The sequence below is a fragment of the Zea mays genome, chromosome 2 (genome assembly GCF_902167145.1).
Source record: "Zea mays cultivar B73 chromosome 2, Zm-B73-REFERENCE-NAM-5.0, whole genome shotgun sequence".
Lineage (NCBI taxonomy): Eukaryota > Viridiplantae > Streptophyta > Magnoliopsida > Poales > Poaceae > Zea > Zea mays.
The window spans coordinates 213,260,985-213,284,541 of record NC_050097.1 but is presented as its reverse complement, the minus strand read 5'-3'; the positions used below and the strand labels follow the sequence as shown (position 1 = coordinate 213,284,541).

The window sequence follows — 23,557 nt, the reverse complement described above, 5'->3', positions numbered from 1 at the left end:
GTGCTATGTCCATCCCCGTCAGAACCCCTTGCCCTTTCAAGAAATCCACAAGCCATTGCCTGGCTGCTGTCATATCCTCTCCCATGTCGCTCGTGCTACCATTCCTTGACTTGCCATACAGTGCTACCACGCCCAGAGCCCCCACGGACATGGCAGATGCAGTTGTGCCGTACAAGGCCTAGGAGTCCAGCAGGCGCACCACCTCCCTGCTCAGGTCAGGTATCATCTCTCCCATCCCAACGATGAAATGCGCGCCGATCTTCAGAGCAAAGGTCAACAGCTTCATGAACTTACTCATGTAAGGTAGCAAGGATTTCACCTTCTGGTTGTCCACTTGAATCAGGTCACAGCCGAGCTGATCTTCCACTACATGCATCTCTCTACGGAATTCACATAGCATGTGCACCCGTAAGGACCGCATCCCAGGCAGTATTCTTGTGACCAGCTGTTTGGACCGGTTGTCCAGGCTAACAAGATAAAACATCTATGGCACTTTCCTCTCCTCCAACTGGGTGTTGTAATTCATCATGTAGTCCATTTTCCTGTGGAGTTCAGTCAAAAGGTGATACTCATAGTACCTCAAGCTTGCGATTTCCTCCTTGAGGTCCCTTATTCCTTGTTCCACTCTCTTCAAGCATCAACGTACTCACGGAATAACGAACTGGATAATAAAGGATTAAAGGTCAACGTACTGCCGTAAGGAGGTAGCAGAGAGATTGGAGCTAGGCTAGGTGCGAAAACGGTCTGAAACCGATAAACACTAAGACGATTTTTGTTTTTTATATTTTTTCCCTGGAAACGAAATCGAAAACGATAACTCTAAAAACGAAAATGACATCAGTAATTTAGAAAAACTGGAAACTAAAGTTTAGTACTAAAAATACATTGGTTACGGTCGAAACCTAAAATGCATTGAAAGCGACCCTCTTCATGGTATGATCTATATTTTCTATAAAAAAATGTAAAATAAATTTCTGGAGCATTATTCAGGATGAGTTCATTACGTACCATGGTAAGTGTGACTATCATGATGCAATAGTACAATTAGAGGCTAGCTCAGTTGGACAACCGCGCAACTCTATTGGTAAATTTATCCACCATGACAATATAGCCAACCTACAGCACATGAATAAAGGTAATCTAGAATTCAAGGATGGGTTACATGATATACCTTAGTATCTTTCTCACTCATCATCCAGAATTGGATTGTCTTCGTTCTTCAACGGAACACAGGAGCTGCTCCGGCGTTTATTTCCTGTACTATAAGATAAAGAGATGGCTGGTAGTAGCACATAATAGATGGATGGCAGTAGCACAGAACAACACATAGACTATATAGGCATGCTTTACATATTAACGACAAATACATGGCTGGTAGTAGCACAGAATGACAAAGAGAAATCGTAGAAGCACCAAAGGAAGCAACGTTTCTGGTTTGTTCAGGCCTAGACTATATAGGCATGCTTTACACATCGCGAGTATGGTCCTCGCAGGATTGCACGCATAGCATAGCTATGACCAAGCAACAAAAGGCATATCTTGCAGTCAAGCACACAGCATAGCGCTGTCCATATCTTACAAGCACAAAACCATACGCCCTACACAGTAGGGGGAAGTTCTAACAGCAACCTAGATGAACTGGGATAGTTCCCAAAAGCGATCCTCAGTTCCCAAAAGCGGGCCTCCATAGCTGGTGGTGCTCGTGTCCAAAAGCACTGCAACTAAAAAAAGGTAGCAATCAATTAACAAGTTTTGGCAAGCATTGCAATCTCAAATATAACATGAGGCAACAACTAATTGATGCGTTGAAATCCAGTGGTACTTGTTTGTGGCAATCGCTCTTTTTCTACAAAATATGATTAAATGTTGTTTGCAAAGTAACTTAATCTCTTCTCCATTACCATTTCTTTCATGGTCTTGTATTGCAACTCTTGGTGCAAATGTTTTTCTTTTGTCCTGGAATGATGTAGCTGCTTAAGGCAAGCTACGTAGCGTTGAAATCCAGAACTTTCATGGTCTTGTATTGCAACTCTTGGTGCAAATGTTTTTCTTTTGTCCAGGAACAATGTAGCTGCTTAAGGCAAGCTATGTAGATACTGCTGCATCCAAGATCTCTTGGAGTCTTGGGTTATGAGCAACTATTGTACAAAATAAGAGAACTCTCTTTTTACCTTCTCAGTTGATTTATCAAGAAATTGCATCTGACCTTAAAATAGTTATCAATCTGTGTGACTTCTTTGGGGGAGCACTATTAATCTGTGCTTGGAATGTTTCTGTTGTTTATCTGAATTGAAAGGCTGTAATGTCACATTCTTTTTGCACCAGAAAAGAAATTATGATTATCGAATCTCAATGTATTGTTCCTTTCTTTTTTGTCTTTCGTTTTGGGTTTTGGATTATAGCACGATGGCACTCAGTCTCCTTAATAAAATGCAGGAACCCCTGGAGATTGGAGGCATATCATTAAGCAAATTGGGGTTTAGGGTTGCCTAGTACCCACTGCCTTATACTACATGCAATTGGAACACTTGGAAGCATATATCTCATGAAGTTGTAGGGGAGAATTGGACATACCGTTACTCAGCATCAACGTCTGCGGAACCAGCAGCATCGTCATCTCCTGTGCCATCATCTCTAAAAAGTTTCTTGACAACCTTCTTGGAAGGCGATGTGCGAGACCTATGTAAAGTTTGGTCCCATGGCATGCATGTAAAAGTGATGACATGATATGGGAATAACAGGGTAGGTAGATTGCTTGGCATGGAGCTAACCTTTTTCCAGTAACACTTTTATGAGTCTTGTTTGTAGACCCATCTAGCACACTGTAAGCAGCTCCTGATGGCGTCTGCACGTTAGGCGGAGAAGCAATAATTTCTGTTCCTAGCAGCAGATTGGCTCCCTGATGTGTGGCTGTCTGCAAATTACACTGCAATGAAAAGACATGTCTAGGGCTTGTTTCTTAGTGTCTATGGAAGGAGAACATTGCTCTATACTGTAGGTAGCTATTTTTCCTCATTGAGTACAACAGCGAACCTTGGCGCTAGACGAAACTTTGTGACTCTCTGGTGTCAGCGACGGCTCGCGGATGAAGGCAGCCCCCTTGTTTTGTGTGAGACCTGATCCTTGTCCTGGTGCGGAGTTAGCAGGCAGAAAAAAATAGGTTAGAGCCAGAAGAGTTGCAGTTGATGGGGAGAGGGCGCAGTGAAAAGACCTGCACTCAAAAAGAAACATACTCAGTCAGAAGGGGGAAATGCCTGACCTTGCGAAAGTATGGTCGACGATGGCTGTGAGGACGATGTAGTTGGAAGTATGTTGCCACCATCGATTTCTGTGTTTATAGCATTCACTTAGAAGGAAACACTGCTATAAATAATTGTGCTTTCAGTGAAGCTAACATTCCACTCGAAAGACTTTTCCAGTAGATTTGTAATTTCTCTTGGAATGAAACCGGGTGGATTAGTCGAGATGAGGGCGTCCACATTTTTTTAATGAGGCGCTGCGCCATTCGTCCAAAGAAGATAAACTCGGCGGTGTCAGTATCGTCTTCAGCGGTGAGGGATATCTTGTACCTGCACAGAGCGGTTTGATTGTTGGATATCACAAATCATGAAATTTGTAGACGGTGAAGCCCTTAGTTCAATTTAGTTCTAAATTTTGTCCTAGACACTAAAGGTCTCCTTTACTTGCCATAGTTTGCTTCCACGACTTTTCTTTCAGCTATATCAGCAAAACAAGCACACTTGCAAAAACTGGCATAGGCCATTCTACACAGAAATTGATGAAACTGAAGTTTCTCAGTGATATAAATGGATATTGATGAAACTATGATGTGTCGCTGACAAACTCTTTTTTAATGCAGATCTGAATTAAACTGCAAGATATCAGGGCAGATGGACATGTCCCGAATGGAGACGTTGTATCATGCTGACAAGGAGAAGACCGAAGCACTTATCCTGGAGCTGGTCGTGTGGCTTCATCATCTAATCAGCAAATCAGGAAACACCAGTGGAGGTGTAAGGTCTCCTATCAAATCTTCAGTCAGCTCACCAACACAAAAGGGTGCTGCAATGACACTGTTGTCGGGCAAAACAAACAATTTGCCACCGATTCTCACCCAAGAGGACCAGGATATGCTAATGGGTGTTAAGTATAGGAAATTTGTTCTAGAAATAAGCAAAAGTCAAGAGTTTGACACAAAGTCAAGTCACAGCAAACAGAGTAGGTTGAGCAAGAGCAACAGCCACTCTCCGGCTAGTGGCAGCAGAAAAGACTTGTTCCCAGCACTAAACTTCACTAAAGCTAAGATACTATAACTGCACAAGCCACATACTGGACAATCTCCAACATAGCAACTCTTGTGGTGATTTTTACATCTTTTTTATTATTTACTTGCAAACTACAATATGCAACTGAAAGGGGTAAAGTTGGTCTGTGTCTATCATGCTCAGTGTGTCTAGTTTGGAACGCCCTTTTAGAGAATTCACTGTTTCATACAAATTCCTGTTGGGTCTGGTTCGGTCGGCTCGGGTTCATTTGCTATCCAGGGGCACCAAAACGAAAAAAAACTCTCCTCTTTCAGGCGTAAAGAGTATTTTAATGGGCCCCCTGGCACCCAGCTAACAGCTACAATTTGACAGCGCCTCCCCCCCCAAAAGTGACTTTTGCTGTGTTCTATAGGCTAGAGCTAATAATACGAAGTCGTGATGTCCCACAACAAATTTTCCGTAAGGGAATATCTAGGCCTTTTGCTCAAGCAAACTGCTGAGAGAGCAACTCAAATAAAAGATATGTGGGTAGAGAAAGCTAAAATTAAACCACTTAGTCTCATCGAAATAGTATAAGTCGGGTAGCATGAATGCATCTATCAGAAATGATCTTGTGCTGGACAAAATTTTCAAGCTAGTCATTCTTAAATACTTATCCTTATATCTTTGCTTTTCAGTGTGCGGACATCCATATCGACGCAGTTCTTTCGACGCTTCTTCTTGCTGTATTTTTTGGTTTTCCATATCTACTTCTGTGAGGCAAAAACTATTTCTTTCAGTATCTTGTAAGAACGTAAAAACTGCGAGGCACAGGAACCTACTTGCCAAATCCTGTAAGAACCTAATATTTCTTTCAATATCTTGTATCATGCATAGAGAGCCTGTTAGTAATGATATACCATGGACAAAAACTGAACAAGGACCCTCTACTGTATTAGAGCATTGGAATTTTAATATGTGGTTAGCTGAGAACATCAACACTATCAATACCTATATCAAGCGTGTATCAAACTTCTTTTTTCTGATTGAACTATTGACTAACTAATGACACATTTCTGGCGCTTTATGACTTATGCTTTACCAGGCTTCTCATATTTGGCTTTCTCTGCTACGGCAGCATTCATGCAGCACTTGATTTTATATTTTTGGAACCGTTTTGAGGTAATTTAGTGTCTCATTTTTTTGTTTTTGTATTTCTTTATCTAATGCTTGTTACTCCCTCCGTCCTAAAACAGTTACCTTATAGGTCTGGGCATGGGGATTTTTAAGGAGTGAAAACGTTTTGGTACGCAGGAAACAAAAAGGAGAGAGATAGATAACAGTGTTTTTAAGGCATCGCCTAGGCGTCCAGGCGATCTAGCAGGACCTTAACAAAAACAGGGAGAGACGTATAAGAGCTGACCTTGGGGTAGGCGATCCTATGTTGTCACAGGAAATATTGGTGCACTTGTATGTGTCACCGTGCGGTTTGGTTGTCCTAAGGCATTTTTTGCATGCGTTGTACCACCATGAGCTATCAATCTTGAGCACCTTTACGATGACAAGCCATTCCTTCTTCTGTAAACAATGTAATTGAAGTGAACAGTTATGAACCTGTGATAAACCCTATGACTGCAAGGTTTAGTCGAGTAGAGGGACCTCACCTTATTTTCAAAAGGATGGAGGTACTTAATATCCTTGAGCTTCTTATGTTCAGGAACTGCAATTACTGTACTCTCAGCAGCTGCTTTGCCCTGATCCCAGATGACAGGGTGGTGGTTGGTTTCAGCACTGTTTACCCACACCAGTTTACGAATGACAGTAATCAGATTTGGTGAGAAAGACGAATGAAAATTGTATGTCTGAAAACCCAGAATGAGTAAGTTACCTAGCTCTGAGAGCGTTTACTTCCGGGACCGATTCGTTTATGTACCACTTGCATGACGATCCTCCCGACAAAGACACATTATCTAAAATACAATGAAACCTTTCAGATGCTCATGTGTATTAGCAGTGCAACCAAAGGGATGTAGTAGACCTACCAGCGTAGCTCCTCACGAGAGTGCCAACAAATATTATGATCTGTGGTGAGGATCCACTGTCCCTGTGGACCTGTTCAGCTGGGAAAGCTGTGGCCCGCTCGCCCCAAAGCACAACATCAACGGTTGGACCGGTATCCCTGTCGGAGTGAAGAATAGCGAGTTTACAAATAAATTGGTCATTGTATCGCGTTAGGTGTGGACATCACAAAGAAACAAAAGTCGTAAACTGTGCATCTAGAGCTTCAAAATAGCTGCTTGTTTAGATGGTCGATGGTAGCTGACGCTGTTTAGTAATCTTCTATATGAGCACAGTGTGCATGGTATGCCCATGTAGTAAAGGAAACTTTGTCCGGGCAATGGATAATATTAGATATGGAGGATTGGCTGAGCAGGAAAAATGATCTCTTCTAAGGTACATTGCAATGAAGTATGGTCAACTGAAGACATATAGGTAGTTTAGAACCAGTTTTCCTCTGCAAGGAAGATGACATTTTTTTCCCGCTATGGGCAACTTGTTTGTAGCATATTCCCTGCATGATCTGTGGACATAGTGTCTGCTGAGTTTTTGGACACAAATTGACCCCCAACGTGATGTAATGGCGTTCTTACTGTCTTGGTGCATTTACCCTTCATCTATTCACTTGAGCGTATGGACAACTTTGCTAGCGTGGAGAATGAGAAGTGGTAATCTGTGGTCTAGGTTGAGGCTGTTCATGGGTTCCTTGCTATGTTGATGCAAACAAAATCAGACTACATATGCGTATGTGGCACCCAAAAGGAATGTGTAGTATGATAGGAATGCACATGGTACCTTGCATTGCTTATAGTGACTGTTCTCTTCATAACCTCAGCCTGTCGTCCCCTTGTGCGTACTGATGAAACCTGGGAGATCACGCTGACAACACCGAGCACATCTACCATAGAGATGGCGAGGCCATTAGTACTGTATTCATGTTACCTATAACATGTAAACCACTATGCGTAGAAGGTTACCAGTGAAATATTCCTTGTAGTCCATGCGCGGTTGCAGCTGGTCTATGGGAGTGAGGTTATATGTGCAAACCGGAAAAGCAGGGGGGATCTGGAGGACAACCTCAACCGTAGTCCACTTTGTAAAGCTGATCATGTTGCAATTTTCTACCGGTTTGTAGAATCTGTTAGCTTTCCTGACTAAGAAATACTTCAAGTTGTATATCCCTCCCTCATCGAGCAGCGCACTGAACTGTTGGCACAACGGAGGATAGATCTGGGCATGTATGATGTTTCCCTAACAAAAGGAGGTACCATTTTAAGCAACACGCAAGAATTGCATAGAGCATTGTATAGAAGAACTGCTAGGACATTGTATAGCATGTTGGCTGAGCTGGTGGTTACTATGCATGCACAAGTATTAGACCAGTATAAAGATGGATCTACCTCTTCATCAAGCAAAACAAGATCAGTATGCAGGAGCCTACTGTCATCCTGAGGATCAAGGAATTCCCAAAGCCTAGAGACACGCAAACACAAGGTGTGAGAGCAGTCTCCAACCATAAGGCTAGGAATGAGTATGTCCCCCATCTGCAGTAATGAAGCAGAGGTCAGTCATTTGCAGCGAAATAAGCAACCAATAAACACTACACTCGATGCTGACAAGGGCAGCATGCTTACAAAAAAATATTTAGGATAGGAGAAACATGCCCGGTAAAGTTAGGTCAACATCATTGAGTAGGCATCTACCACGGATGTTGTATGACAAGATCAATTGGAGCACGCAGACATAGTGGTTTCCCTTTGTAAACTTGCGACGTATAGTGCTCGCTTGCCGGTAGGCCGCTAGACGAACGATATAGGAGACCAAAAATTCTTTGGTGGGGAAGTAGTCATAGAACAGAATAGGTACGATAACTAAACGCGCTGCCGGTATACACATTTTTATTTTACACATTGGTTATGTACAGGTTTGAGTCGATTATGCACTAAGAAGTCTGCAGGGGGGCCGCATCTATGGCCTGCAACACTTCTTGGTAAACAACGTTTCGAGTCTGTGATCCGCAGGAACCATCAGGATTTTCAATCAAAATTCTAAGACCACTTCTAGATGTAACCCTTGAAACAGCGACGTAAAGCTGGCCATGCGTAAACACAGGCCTGTCAAGGTAGAGGCCAACCTTTGAGAGGGTCTGACCCTGGCTCTTATTAATCGTCATGGCATAGCATATTCGTATCGGAAATTGTCTTCTTTGCAATGTGAAGGGCCATTTGACATCGGTAGTGTTAAGCGCAATCCTCGGTATGAAAACCTCTTCGTCGACTCCGGAGGGCGTTAGCACTATGCATTTAAGAACACGATGTCCGACCTCAGTTACAAGCATCCTTGTTCCATTACAAAGCCCCGCGGTCTGGTTCAGGTTACGTAACAGCATGACTGTGACGCCTCTTTTTAGCACGAGTTTGTGGCAAGGGAAATTCACTGCATTAATAGAGTTTAGGAATTCAGTAGGATATAGCATGTCAAAATCAGGTATGCGCTCAGACGCCTTTGAGATCGTCGCAGCTAAGGCATTGGACACCATGTCCAGGGAGCATTGAGACAATGTAGTCGTTTATTTTATCGGTTGTAAGGTTATTAGGACATACAATGGCGCGTGTAGCTAAGTATGTAGGGTCCATATATTTCTCTAACAAATCTGGGTAGACCTCGGATATGAGTGCCACAACAGCATCACGATTCGTATGTATCAACAAATCTTCAGGAATAGTAATCCATGTAGGTTCGGACTCGTCTCCTCTTGTCATCGCTGGCAGAGCACCATCGCCGATATCTAAGACCCATTTGCTAAATTGTTCCAAGTCCGCACGTTCCTTACCATGTAAAGACGGGTTGGAAAGCCTCATATTTGTTCGCAGTTTCAAAACAGTAGCGTGTTGCCACAACGGTGAGCTGGTAATTGATGCGTTAACTATTGCAGATCGTGAACCTTTGCGCACCACGGGTAAAATCTGGCGAAAGTCTCCTCCAAGCACAATAGGTTTGCCACCAAATGGGATGTTCGCATTTTCCGCTCTATGTTCCGAAAGAATATCACGCATAGTCCTGTCTAGGGCCTCAAAGCAATGTCTATGGGTCATCGGTGCCTCGTCTCATATGACAAGAGAAGTCTGCTGTATAAGTTCAGACAGCATGGTACCTCTCTTGACACCACAAACACCACCCTCATCTAGATCGAAGGGTATTTTAAAACGTGAATGAGCTGTACGGCCTTTAGGTAATAGTAGTGAAGCCACGCCGGAGGACGCTACAGCCAGCACAATTTTTTGTTGGGACCTTAAATGCGTGAGTATAGCGTTCCACAAGAAAGTTTTACCCGTCCCACCATGTCCACATACGAAAAATACGCCCGGCGAGCAGGAGAGAGCAGACTCAGTCAGCTTTTCAAAAATGAGCCGTTGGTCAGCATTCAACTGCGAGACAGCAGCGGCAGCATGGTCACGCAACAACAATGGTTCAGGACTCAGTTCGTCGTTTATTAGCCGGTTGCTAAACACTACGTCACAACAGGACGATAAGATTGGAAGGTCATAATCAGCTATGTTGGCACCACTGTTAGCGAATGTGTCTGCTAGCTTCCTCAAAAGCAACGTAAGGAGTTGTTCATGTGGAGCTGTGTAGTGCGGGTTGCCAAGGGCTTCTCTAAGACCACGGTGTATGTCATCGGTGAAGTAGATCCAATATTTGTCAAACAAAGCACAAACATTGCAAACAGGACAATGAACGACAATGGTAACGAACATTTGTCGAAGCTGAAACGCCGAGGCAGAGACTATTGCCTCATCAAATAGAAGGTTCCACTCGTTGTCACCTTCGAGCAAACCACGTGCTTCGCACGCCTCTCTGAATGTTGCGTACACAGTATTTTGGAAGGTCCTTATATCAACGAAGCTCGTCGCACCTGAAACAAACATCAAGAGCATACGTAGATAGTATAGCTCCCCAGCTGTTGGGTGCACGTAGTACATGCGACCAATCTTGGCAGACGACAACCTCCTTCTACGCCAACACCTAACAGAAACGTCCCACGACCACTCTTTGGGGAAATCACAATAAGTCAGGCGACGTGCATCACTATGTTTCATGTTTGTTTCAAACCATTCAGTTAACATAGTCTTTTTTGCTGCACGGCTCAAAAGCAACGCTTGTAGGTCTGCCCCAGGCTCGTACTGCACGACGTTCTTTTTAGGTAAGTGCACCGCCAGACGTTCCACAGAAGGTACTCTAAAGTGAATGTCAAATTCGAAGATTCGCCATAGAGCTTCACATGTTGATAAGTATCTAGCATCTATGTATTCGCGAATCTCATTTGGCGGGGCTATTTGAGGACCTGGAGATGCATTAGTTGTGTTCGCAGTCAACTCAAAATATATCTTGGCTCGATCACTTCCCTTGGTAACATATTTAAACAAGTACTTGATCATGTGTGTTTTGTTGCACCACTCGACATTAATATGGGCATTGTATTTTTTGAGCAATTGCATATTGTATGGCACTACGCTTCTATTGTCTAATTTTACTCCACCTTTTACTACGAACCGGCAGCTGTTTCGTCTTCTATAAAGGGTATAGCCAAAAGCGTCAATGACAGTCTCGTCTTGGTATGTCTTAGGGAATTTCTTAGAGCATCTGTCGTTTTTCATGCATGGACACCGCCTGTTGTAATCACCGCATGGACCATGTATCATGAATTCATCAACGAGAGCATAACCCAAGGGGTCTATGGCAACGTCAGGTATCTCAGCACATATGAAAGCGTCAATGGCACAGGCCTCTGTCTCTGAACGACCACCAAGCAACCATAGAAGACAGTGTATGTGTGGTAGGCCCCTTTTTTGGAATTCTACGGTATAAATCACTGCATAGGAAAGGCTACAGATGAGAGCATGCAAAGCAATATTAAGGGACCACTCAATGTGTCAAGTTAAGTTGAAGCTCACCAGCACGGATAGGACCAAATATTTTATTTTCTCTAATGTCTGCCATGAATTCATCGACCTTCATATGGAAGACCCTTACAACGATATCGGAACGATCGCATGCCTGCTGACCAGGCTCGAAGCGAAGCGCATCGACTATCTCTTTCCATTTAGGATTGCATGTGAAGGTGACGAAGAGATCTGGCGGGCCGTATACTCTGCAGATGGCCATCGCGTCTTGGTAGTTCATTACATGGTACCTTCGGCCGCCCGTAAAAGATGCAGGCACGATCACTCTTCCACCAACTGAATCTGCACTGGTGAGACCCCTGCCAATGGCGTCGGTTATCCCTTGTACGGATTCACAACGCAATTCTTTTTGGTGGTCCGCTATGAATTGCAATCGAGATGCCTCGATCGTAGAATACGCATCGACAGCTAGCTGGTTGCTCAACCTACCATAGCAAGTAAATGGGTTCGGTTCGTTGAGCCTATAGTGTGAACGATGTCTAACAAATTCAAGCATCATAACATACTTGCGGCATGTGGTATCGCCTTGTCCTACGTCAGTGTATTTTATTCCAAGGTGATATCCACGATCACCGTAAGGGAAAAGCAGCGGGTACTGCAGGGCCATGTAGGACGGGTGCAAGCACGAAACATGTTTGAGTCCACCCTCTCTAGCATGCACGAGGACATCGTACTTGTATTGTGAAGGTAAGCAATCACCCACTATTACAGCAGCGAGCTCACCATTGGCCGGTAAGTTGTATTGGGCGTCATGACGTGTGTTACAGCCTAACAATCGCAACGTCACCTTTTGGTCACCTTCTTCATCTAAACGTTCTTTAGCAAAGCGAAATGCCGCGACCAGCTTGTTATGCTCATCTAGCATGTTAAGTAATAAACGGGCCACCTCCGGATCCGGGCGATCATGGACATCAGGCTCGTTCTCAAACATGCCCAGCCTATTTTGCACCTCGTGTTCAGTGTCATATATGTAAAGCTGCGCAAACTGTGGTCGCAAGCCATTACTGGGTAGTAGCGAGCCAATGCGATGGTGTACGACACCATTGATTTTGAAAACATAAGGTGCAGTACCGTTATTTATCGATCTATCAACGACGACGCCTAGTGAGGTAAACGCGAAAAGGGAATTGTATGACCGAATTTGCCTAAGGAACCTTCTGGCACGACTATCACCATCGAATCGCAGCAGGTCACATAAGGGTGCCGGTGGACATTTGTAAGGCTCCAAAACTATCTTGCCTCCTCTGCAACAAAGGTTGTACACAAGCCTGCGCTGCGCAACAGCAGACACACTTTTGACCCGTTCCTGAAACCAGAAAACGGCGCCACAATGTGGGCACTCGTCCGACGGGCCACCATAGTATGAGCGATCTTTGTAGGTCTCTACAGGCAAATATGTGTAAACGCAGCATGGATTACTTTAGGAACATGTAGAGGAAATAGTCTAGATGGTACACAAGTACCTTTAAGCAACTCGATGTATGATCGCTCAAGAGGCGGTGAGGCTCCATCCGTGCTAACTATAAGCAGGAAGGCGAGCAGAATTTCATAGGCTTTCTTTAACGCACACCAGATATGAAACAAAAAGATTATTTTGGAAAAGACATGCGGTAGGGAAAAACCATTGTTGGCACATGCTCGTTCAGCAGACGCAGACGTACGACGCATTCTCTGTTTGCGATGGTGTCTGTTAGCAATGGCAACCGTCGTAGGAAAGTCGAGTAAGGACTTGTCGCCTACAAACGGCATGCACACGCATCTTAGTATGAACATAGAGTTGTAGTAGATACAAGCAACATCAAAAGCTTGACAGTCACTAACCTGGCCGCTTTTGACGAACCTGTTGAGAACGCAACGAAATCGCATAACGCGACGCGTGTGCCGACGCCGAAGCGGATGGCTGCTCAAGTGTGTTCATGTGTTCGATAGTAGCTGTTCAAAGACATAACGAATGTTCGCTTATCTATGCGAAAGGGAAAGAGATGGATTGCCTTAAACAAAGGCTATATTCAACTCAAAGAGCGCCTAATATTAGTGCAGAATTTGAGAAATTGCAGAACGTTGGGCAATGGGGTTTCGACGACAACACACCATGTTCTCACATGTGCCCCCATCGATTAGCAGCAGCACACACAACAACAGGAATGCCAAACTAACAGGTTCGTATGGAAGGGCAGATACCACAGGCATATCTCTGCGAGAAATTTGCAGTTGGCGGGAAGAGGAGGAGGTCCCGCGAAACGGCGGGAAGCCAGCTAACGCGCTCGATAGTAGTTGTTCGAAGACGAAACGATTCTATGTTTGTGTAGGCGAAAGGGAAAGAGCTAGACTGCCCTAACCAGGGGCCATATTAAACCTAAAGAAGGTAGCTATACCAGTACATACCTCACAAAATCGCAGAACGCTGAGCACTTGGGCTTTGACGGCAGCACGCCATGCTGTCACGTGTGCCCCCATCCATCATTGGCAGTGCACACAAAAACATGGATACAAAACTAACAGGGCCGTGGTCGTATGGAAGGGAAGGTAATGCAGTTGTGTCTCTACGAGAAAGAAGGCAGCAAGAGCGGCAATAGAACCGATGAGTAAGCTGCAAGCACGCTGATTCGAAAGTGTCTACAGACTCTGAAAACAGAATTACGTACCAATGTCTTGTAATATGAGTTCCTAGGTATTGCATGTTAGTCAATCTGATCCACCAAAGATTTTGGAGTGTAGGATTCGGTCTATGGGCCATCATTTGTTCACGACAATTGGTGACCCAGTTGAGAAAGCCATATTTGTAAAGCCACATAAGCTAATTTGTATTCTAATATGTTGGTCGAGCCATATTTTCTAATTTAATCTTAGGCATGGCGATAGCCTAGATAACTCTGTTTCTCCCCAAAAAAGTACAGTTCCAAGAAATTGATGTGCGACATAATGACAGGTAAGGAAGCGCCACAGTACCACACCCAATCTGAAAAGTCTACTTGAATTATTTGAGTGTGTCATATCTTATCTCTGTTTTTCTTTTCATTCCCTTGTTCTTTTTCCAAGAATACCATGAATGAGATAATATACATGGAGGTGTATCAGAAACAGACCCTATTTCTTTTGTTAATGCAGGTGTAAATCAGGGCCCTCACAGGAAAGGCACATGCTATGGGCAAAGGCACTGCAGAGCACAGCGGCGTATGACGAGATCCACAGAAGAGACACATGCTGTGATAAGCAAGGTTGCTTTACCTTGGTATGCATTACATACTGCTATTCAGGTGTTCAATGAAGGACCTGCTTTAGTTCTAATACTAAAAAATTGTTCTATGCTTTCAAGTGTTGACTAATACATGTTTTTATGTTATCCGGATGAATGGAGAACTGGCTTGAAAGCTCTTCGAGCTGACAGTATCAGTATACTAAAGAAAGCATTTCCAGAACTGGTCCAAGAGGTGATTCTGTCTCCCCAAACATTATCTTATGTTCAAGTGAGCCATGCATATCAGAGATTTAATTTATGGAGTGAAGAACTTCCATCTAACAGATATATCATGATATATTGCCACCTTGTGACTGTAATGGACAATGAGCTATCATTAATTGTTGATATTTTTTTGTTGAAGTGTAACGTTGCTGACCACTTTCATCTGTTTATAAAGCCAGGTTACAAGGCCATCCAATTTCCAGGATTTCTACATATATGCATTTCGTCATTGCCTCACAGGTATGGCTGGTTTCTATTGTAAATTATAACGCTCCAAAGCAAAGTGATCAAGATGACTGCTATTTTTGTGATTTTTCACAATGATTATCTTTCCTCATAGGATAAGAAGAAATGTATAGAAATACCAGCTGCCTGTGAGTTGCTGAATCTAGTATTATCTTTCCTCAACAATGCCGCATGTAAACTAAGACTTAATGATTACAAGGAAGCAAAGGAACTGTGTACCGAGGTACTATACACTGAGTAAAGTGAAATAACTTGGGAATTATAGTAAGAAAAAAACCGTGGTTACAATAAGTATTGGTATTTAGGTCCTGGAATCTGACAACACAAACGTGAAGGCCTTGTACAGAAGGGCACAGGCACACATGCATCTTGTTGATCTTGATTTGGCAGAGGCAGATATCAAGAAAGCTCTAGAAATAGATCCTGACAACAGGTAATGCTTTGTTGGTACTGCTTACTTGATTAAATTACAGATCCCACACCCCAGACATGGTAATATGTAGTACTGAAGTTGGCTTAATGAAAATCCTCTGAGAATACTTTGCCAGCTAATTCTGTTACATATCATATTTTCAATGCAATCAGGGAAATCAACAGTTGATATCAATCAAACATGCAATCGCACCTCAGTCTTTTGCAATATGTGTTTTTATGCAGAAACTTTAACCTGTGTGCTGATACAAGTAAGATATAACTCATTCTCTTCATCAGGGATGTGAAGATGGGGTACAAGAGGCTAAAGGAGAAGGTCAAGGAGTACAAAAGAAGGGATGCCAAATTATATGGCAACATGATTTCCAAGTTGAGCAAGCTTGAAGACACGGAAGATAATGTAAGTTCCCTCTGACCCTCGCCCCACCTTGCCTTGTGTGATACCTTGATGGCCATTGGTCTAACTGTAAATTTGGTGTTGTTGCTGGTTTAAGGGCCAAATGAGTCAGACAGTAAACAAGAAGTGTGGGCTCTTATGGCCACTGTCGGAAATGGTTAGGAGATTCTTCACTGCCGATGGTAGCAAGGGTTTCACGCTGTGGCCTGCGCTGAGGCTATTGATCCCGGTAATAGCATTGGTTGCAGTTTGTGTGGGTTACTACATGCACAGCAGTGTTGAAGAGATAGACTGCACCAACTGTTAGTTGAGCAGGGTATCTGTGCTTACCTTCTGTCCTTTTTCAGGTGAGTGTTTATCGTTGTATAGATCTGATGAGTACTACACGTATTTGTTGGTTGTGTGGGTTCAGGACTTGAGGGCGAAGTATTCACGTGTACTGTACTATTAAACTTGGCTTGTCTAATAGTTGCTTCCACTGTCTAAAAAAGAAAGATAGTCTTGTTTTTTTAGTTGTCAATCAATCATAAGTTTTATAAACAAGTTTACTATTAAAATTTATTACGTGATTAATCAAATGACTTATTACTTGTCAAACATGAGTTCATCCAAGGCTATAGAAATAATCTTTTTCGACTGAAGGGGTATACTAAAGTAAATCGTATGACGAGATCCACAGAAGAGGCACATGCTGTGATAAGCAAGGCTGTTTTACCTTGGTATGCATTACATATTGCTATTCAAGTGTTCAATGAAGGACCTGCTTTAGTTCTAATACTAAAAAACTGTTCTATGCTTTCAAGTGTTGACTAATACATGTTTTTATGTTATCAGGATGAATGGAGAACTGGCTTGAAAGCTCTTCGAGCTGACAGTATTAGTAAACTGAAGAAAGCATTTCCAGAACTGGTCCAGGAGGTGATTCTGTCTCCCCAAATATTATCTTATGTTCAAGTGAGCCATGCATATCAGACATTTAATTTATGGAGTGAAGAACTTCCATCTAACAGATATATCATGATATATTGTCACCTTGTGACTGTAATAGACAATGAGCTACCATTAATTGTTGATATTTCTTTGTTGAAGTGTAACCTTGCTGACCACTTTCATATGTTTATAAATCCAGGTTTCAAGGCCATCCAATTTCCAGGATTTCTACATATATGCATTTCGTTATTGCCTCACAGGTATGGTTGGTTTCTATTGTAAATTATAATGCTCCAAAGCAAGGTGATCAAGATGACTGCTATTTCTGTGATTTTTCACAATGATTATCTTTCCTCAGAGGAAGTAGAAATGTATATAAATACCAGCTGCTTTCGTTATTGCCTCACAGGTATGGTTGGTTTCTATTGTAAATTATAACGCTCCAAAGCAAATTGATTAACATGACTGCTAGTTCTGTGATTTTTCACAATGATTATCTTTCCTCAGAGGAAGTAGAAATGTATAGAAATACGAGCTGCTTGTGAGTTGCTGAATCTAGTATTAGGCTTGCAGTTCCACCCTCAGGTTGACAAGCTTAATAATTACCTTATGGTAATGGATTATACTTTTCTTCCGTGGTTTTGTTCATGCTTTCTTCATTGAGGCTCGGTGCTTAATTGACATGCTATATTTGAAATGCGTTTCAGTACCAAAATGACTACAAGGCGATAACAATGGACCAGTGGATGGGATTTATTCGTTTGTAATGAGGTCACGTTTTGAACACTACCTATTTTGCAGCATTTCATTTGTCCAAAATTTTAAAGAACAGCTCAACCTTGGAAACCACTTTCCAATGTTAGTATTCTTTTTATGCTATCGCTGACATCTGGCATTTGCCTTTTCTAATGTAGATAGACTTCTCAGTGAAATGGGAAACAACCATCTATGCATGCAAACAGAATAGAAAGCAGGGCTAAAGCATGTAGGACCAAATGAATCACGACACCAAATCAAGATAACAAAGAGAGGAATGGTGGAAGGACTGGCTCACCTGGAACAGCTGCAGAAGAGGCCGACAGGACAACCAGAGGATCTGCGCGTGCCTGCCCTTCTGCTACGTAGCAGATCTACAAGAACAACAGACACTATGAGCCAATGCACCCGGATCCAACGAAAAGATGAGCAGGAATCGACGCAAGAGAAATTAGGATCCAAAGAAAGGAACGGACCACGACGACGGAGTCGAGGAGGAGAAAGGCGCTTGCGCCGAGTACCAGGCGGAGGGAAAGAGGAAGAGACGAGTGAAGGTGCTCCATATATGTAGTAAAATGAAAAGCAGCGGCATGGGCGCTATGGCGAAGGACAGAAGCACAGCGAGCCGGCGCTGTTGCAAAAGCAGTGGCGACGGGACGGATGCGGAGCACGCATCGAGGCAAGGCAGGGCGCGGATTTGTGGGATTTTAGAATCCGGTGACTAACCCTCACCTAACCCTATGGGCACGGGCACCGCGGAGCACGTCTGCGTACCTCGAGATCCACAGAAGAGGCACAGAAGAGGAGAGCACTGACCTGGCTAACGGCGAAGCGCCGGCCGCAACCCACGCGCCGTCGTTGGCCGGCGTCACTCCGTCGCAGTCTCACAGACCCGGTCGCCCGCGCCGTTCGTCGCAGATCACGGCACCACGCACGCCCGACAGCCGACGACCGTCCTCGCGCGCGGACGCCGGCGCGCTGCCGTTGGCAGCCGCGTCGCAGCCGAGATCTGCATCGCGGTCTGGGACTGAGTCGCAATCGAGCTCCACGCGAAGCGCCGGGCGGGCGCAACCCACGCGCCGTCACGCGCTGTCGCTGGCTGTCGTGGCTCCGTCGCGAGCTGAGAGGGGACGGGCGCCCGCGCCGTCCGTCGCAGATCCAGCCGCCCGCGCCGCCCGTCGCGTCGTGCTGCTGCCCCACACCCACGCAAGGAGACGGGACGACCTGAGAGGAGACGGACGCGTCGTGCTGTCGTCCCCACTGCGGGCCCACACCCACGCGAGGAGACGGGCGCGTCGTGCTGTCGTCCCACTGCGGGCCCACTGTACCGCACGCACGCGTCGCAGCCTAAAAGGATGGAGTCGCGTGAAACGCTCTGCGCGCAGCGTTTCCGTGTAACTTTTAACTAGAAGTAATTCGGCGATGCATCAAAATTAAGGGAAAATGTGTTGGACAAAGAGGAAGCTGCTAGAACGTTTGGGACGATCAATCTGGTTCTCTGAACGACCTTGTGCAGCGACCGGCAACGGCAGTCACAGGCTGCGGGCAACACATCGCCCGCCCGCCACTTATGACCGTTGACGTACGGCTGCGCGCGCGCAGCTATAGCGACTGCAAACGGCCGGAAAAAAATTTGCTCCAGCCCGGGCTGCAAACCAGGTTGTTTGCAGTCCCTCATAAAAAATGGGATAGAACCCACATGCGGAAAAAAATTTGCTGCAGCCCGGCTGTAAATCAGACTGTTTACAGCCCCTCACAAAAAGGAATATAGACTCCACCCGCAGATCAATAACACAACTAAAACATTATCTGATGGACCTGCAGGTGGGGTCTATACTCCTTTTTGTGAGGGGCTGCAAACAGTCTAGTTTACAGCCGGACTGCAACAAATTTTTTCCCCACCTGCAGGCTAATAACACAACTAAAATGTTATCTGGTGGACCTACAGGTGAGATCTATCCTTCTTTTTGTGAGGGGCTGCAAACAGCCTGGTTTGTAGCCGGACTGCAACAAATTTTTTCCAAACGGCCGCACTTCTGCAGTCGGCGGCGCAGCATCTCCATCTCTTCCCTAGAATGCTCACACCAACTGCTTTAGCACCTCCATGATCCATCTAAATATCAGATCTCCCTTCTCTTTCTGTTGAAACCGATCGAGGACCTAAAAAGTTGAGTTTTCTATTCTTGCTGTAGCAGAATAAGAAAACGCATCTCTTTATTTGTTCAGACGGAACTCACTTATCAATGCCGATGCGTAAAACCACCTTCTTCCTCCGTCTTATCTCTCCCTTCTCTCCTATCCTACCGTCCTAAGGACCAACACTGGCCCACCGTGATACATAATCAGTGTGATTGGTTGGCTGCATATATCCTCTAGATGCATTGACCAAGGGACAACTCATGTTTGCTTGCCGGCGCATGGGACGTTGAGCCTGCACCCGCAGCTGAAAATCAGCTCTCCAGCCTGCAGGCGCAGGTACGCATGATTGTTACGTTTCCAACGAGCCCTGCTCACACTGCTCAGGCCACGCTCGGCCACCCAACCAATCAATCTGAATGTGTCTGATTGGTTTACTGTGTCCGCACATACAGTCCCACGCGAGCCTAGCCGACCAAGTACAACCATTTCTAGCGTATGTGTACATACATGTAAATAGTCTAAGAATGACTTATTTTGCATCCACTCATGCAGCCATCGTTCCTCGCGTACAGACAACCAAACAGACACTCAAAGAAAGTCAACACAACGTGATGGTTTAGGATGGAATGGTGCGGGTAACCAACCAGCTGGAATGAAAACAACAGAGAAGCCGAAGTCTAGAGAGCGCCCCGGACCTAAACTTGATCAAACATCAAATCAAGTTCTGGACCTCCAGGTCACTTCTGGACCGTGCAAAGCGAACCCTGGAATCACGGCCCGTGCACTATTGGCCTGATTGGTTGCCGGTCCGTCGTGCGTCTGCCTGGTGCATGCGGCTGTACAATCCGAGGGATGTGGGGCACAACAACTAAACACCCGTTCAGCACCCGGTCAACGCATGCCATGAGCTTTAGATGGGTAGGACCTGGCAACCAATCATGCGGTATAGGTTGACAGGAGTCTTTCAGGCCTGGTAGTGAATCTGCACTTCAGCAGAGCTCTAGGTCTGCGTTGTTCATGGCCGCAGCGAGGCCCATATCCTACCTTTCCTTACTCTTTGCTTTAAGAATTAACAATCTCAAGATTTGGACATGAATCAAATGACCTTCAGTACACCAATGATATGATATCAACGTTTTGAAACAAATGAAATGAATAGTCAGTAGTGAACCAGAGTGCTGCACCAGCGTCATCTAATAAAGGTTAATTACTGCACACACAAGAAACAACGTGTTGGGGACTTGTTCTCAAATGCTATGAGTTAAGAACAAGGCAACACAGAAAATGTTAATCGATAAAGTCCTTCGTCCTTCGAAGCATTATTTCCCTTAGGATATAATGATTTTTGGACGAAGGTTATGAAGGACGTACCTTCATAAACACAGCATGCAATGATGAAGAATGAAGCACAAAAAATATGAAGGATAACATGGATAATTATATATTATTATCAACTTATTATTATTGTGAAGAAACAGTAATAACATCGAATGACAAGTGTACCTTTCAGCTTGAAAAGAGATGAAAGTACAGGTGTGACGCAAAAGCCAGTGTCAAATCAGCGTGAACAGTACGGGGGTATTGTTCACCTATTTATAGACACGAGACACAGCCCATACAAAATTACATTCATGCCCTTTACATTTGGTAATAATTCTATAGTATTCCACCGAGGTCTGAATAGTCTTTTCATCTTTAAGTCGGTTTCATTTTCTGCTAGCACGCCGAAGCTTTCCCGCTCACATCTTCGGCGCTGTATCAACCTTCGTATTAGGCTTCTCCTACTGTAATTCCGACTCGGGTCCGAAGGTACCTGTTCACACATTATGCTCCAGAAATACTGTTAAATCCTGTTTTTGAGGACCTTCGTAAGCCGAAGGCCCCCAACAGTAGCCCCTCGCAATATTAATTTGTTTTAAAATAATAAATTTAGATTGCGACATGGACGAAGGCTTTAAGCCGAAGGTCCGAAAAAACATCTTCCCTTTGCTAAAATAGCAACATTCACTGACAGGTGGGGTCTTTCAATTTTCAACGCACTGGGCGTATAAATAAGATCATACCGCAAGCTCATTTGGCACGCTCTCTTGCCATCTGCTCCCGCTCACTCAATTTTTAGCTTTTGCGCACCAAGATTTGCTTAGCTTTTAAGTTTTGAAGCTTCGGCATTGAAAACGGTTTTTTAGTGCTTCCGAAGATGTCTGAAGATAAGAAGGCTGCTGCCGAGATGAAGCTGAGTCTTGATGAAGAGAAGAACCTGGGGTTTCTGATAGCAATGTCGAAGACCAACACAGAAAAAATTACCAAAGAGATTTTAGAAGGTTTGTCTGAAGATACTGATGACAGCGATAGTTATGATGTGGATAGTGGTGGTGAAGACTCCGAAGATCGCCCCTGGCGACCAAGTCATTCAGTTTTTGGCAAATCAGGTATCAAAGAAAATCATCTTGTCAACATGAGGGGAAGATACTTCCGGGATTTATCCATTGTGAGGGTCGATGAAGGAGAGAAAACTTGCCCGACCCCTGAAGAAAACGAAGTCGTAGTGTTCCGAAGCTTTTTGAAAGCTGGACTACGATTTCCGCTGAGCAGCTTTGTCGTAGAGGTGCTGAAAATGTTCGAAGTATATCTTCACCAACTTACCCCCGAAGCAATCATAAGGCTGAATATCTTCGTGTGGGCCATGAGAAGCCAAGGTCTGGAACCTGATGCGAAAAGTTTCTGTAACATACACGAATTATCATACGAAACAAAGCCTTGGGGGAAGGAACAGTATCACAATAATTTTGGCTGCTACAGTTTCGTCTCTCGGTCTGGGTCAAGCTGTCCCGTGCCAACCTTTCGAAAGAGATGGCCCGGCGACTGGATGACAGAATGGTTTTATGTGAAGAATGACCTGACAGTACGAGAAGATATCAAAGGTATAATTATGCGCCCTATTTGGCAAAGCTTCGGCCTGCGGAGGCCGAAGGTTGAAATGAACGAAGCTGCCGAAGAATGCCAGAGAGCCTTCGGTGTTATTTGCTCTTTTATTGGAACGAGAGATTTGGTACAAGAGCATATTGCCTTCAGAGTATGGCCGCTCGCGGAGAAATGGGAAATGCCACAAGAGACCATAAAGGAGGCTGACGAAGGTGGCCTTATCAGGCTGAAGTATACTTTCAAGTTTGGAGATAAATTCGTTGAGCCAGATGATGACTGGCTAAAAAACATTGAAAATTTAAGTGATGAGCTGCTTGGGGTTTACTCGAAGGCTGAAGATACTGCATTGTCAGCAGCCTTCGGAGGCCGAAAAAAGAAAAAGCTGAACCGGGTGTTTGACGCAATCGGGTTTGTCTACCCTGACTATCGTTATCCCATTCGAGGGCAGAAAAGAAAAAACACAACCTCTGCGAAAGAAGAAGCTGCAACTGCTCCTAGCGAGCCAGAACCGAAAAGAAAAAGGATAAAGATCCTCACACATCGGCCACGCTATATTGAACCAGCCTCGGTGCCTGAGTTCACCGGAGAGACTCCTTCGGCCACCGAAGCTGAAAAACCAACCAAGCCAACCTTGCTGCCAGAAGTCGCAGAAATGGCCGAAGCGCCAACAAGGACAGAATTGGAAGAACCAAAGATTTTGCTACCAGAAACCAAAGAGATGGCCGAAGCGCCATCGACAGAAAAAATGGAAGAAATAAAAGGACCAACTGAGGGATCAAAAATATCAGAAATTTTAAGTCCTTCAGCAAATGTTGAGACAATAAAAAATCAAAAGGTGCCAGCGGTGACTCCGAAAAGAAAAAGAATGGTCAATGTGCTAGATGTTCTGGAGACAATTAAATCCTCAAGCACACCTCCGAAGAAGACTGTTGCCAATCCCGAAGCGAAAACTGAAATTTCTGATACAAAGGCTACAGAGCAAGAAACTGAAGCTGAAGCTGGGCCC

At 44.4% G+C, this 23,557-nt stretch overlaps 2 protein-coding genes across 2 annotated transcripts; one reads left to right on the top strand and one right to left on the bottom strand.

Moving 5' to 3' along the window:
• Positions 1-1,269: 1,269 nt before the first annotated feature.
• LOC103649263 (uncharacterized) lies at positions 1,270-7,531 on the bottom strand. The gene is made up of 7 exons (XM_020549382.1): positions 7,280-7,531; positions 7,098-7,200; positions 6,287-6,423; positions 6,133-6,214; positions 5,909-6,035; positions 5,668-5,822; positions 1,270-1,715 (listed from the first exon to the last, which is right to left on the bottom strand). The coding sequence occupies exons 1-7, from the start codon at positions 7,410-7,412 to the stop codon at positions 1,664-1,666; spliced, it is 789 nt and encodes a 262-aa protein (XP_020404971.1). The 5' UTR covers positions 7,413-7,531; the 3' UTR covers positions 1,270-1,663.
• A 7,414-nt stretch (positions 7,532-14,945) lies between these two features.
• LOC103647764 (peptidyl-prolyl cis-trans isomerase FKBP62-like) lies at positions 14,946-16,301 on the top strand. The gene is made up of 5 exons (XM_035965093.1): positions 14,946-14,969; positions 15,070-15,198; positions 15,281-15,408; positions 15,687-15,807; positions 15,902-16,301. Exons 1-5 carry the CDS (start codon positions 14,946-14,948, stop codon positions 16,109-16,111), a joined length of 612 nt encoding a protein of 203 aa, XP_035820986.1. The 3' UTR covers positions 16,112-16,301.
• The last annotated feature ends 7,256 nt before the right edge of the window (positions 16,302-23,557 follow it).

What these genes read in the sequence shown, in the direction of transcription:
- LOC103649263 (XM_020549382.1), bottom strand. Translation starts at nt 7,412, where the DNA reads ATGATCAGCTTTACAAAGTGGACTACGGTTGAGGTTGTCCTCCAGATC. An exon ending in CTACAAGGAATATTTCACTG is followed by an intron (nt 7,201 to 7,279) that starts GTAACCTTCTAC and finishes TCTCTATGGTAG; the next exon opens with ATGTGCTCGGTGTTGTCAGC. An exon ending in GTAAACGCTCTCAGAGCTAG is followed by an intron (nt 6,036 to 6,132) that starts GTAACTTACTCA and finishes GTGGGTAAACAG; the next exon opens with TGCTGAAACCAACCACCACC.
- LOC103647764 (XM_035965093.1), top strand. Translation starts at nt 14,946, where the DNA reads ATGCATTTCGTCATTGCCTCACAG. An exon ending in ATTTCGTCATTGCCTCACAG is followed by an intron (nt 14,970 to 15,069) that starts GTATGGCTGGTT and finishes CTTTCCTCATAG; the next exon opens with GATAAGAAGAAATGTATAGA. An exon ending in GAAATAGATCCTGACAACAG is followed by an intron (nt 15,409 to 15,686) that starts GTAATGCTTTGT and finishes TCTCTTCATCAG; the next exon opens with GGATGTGAAGATGGGGTACA.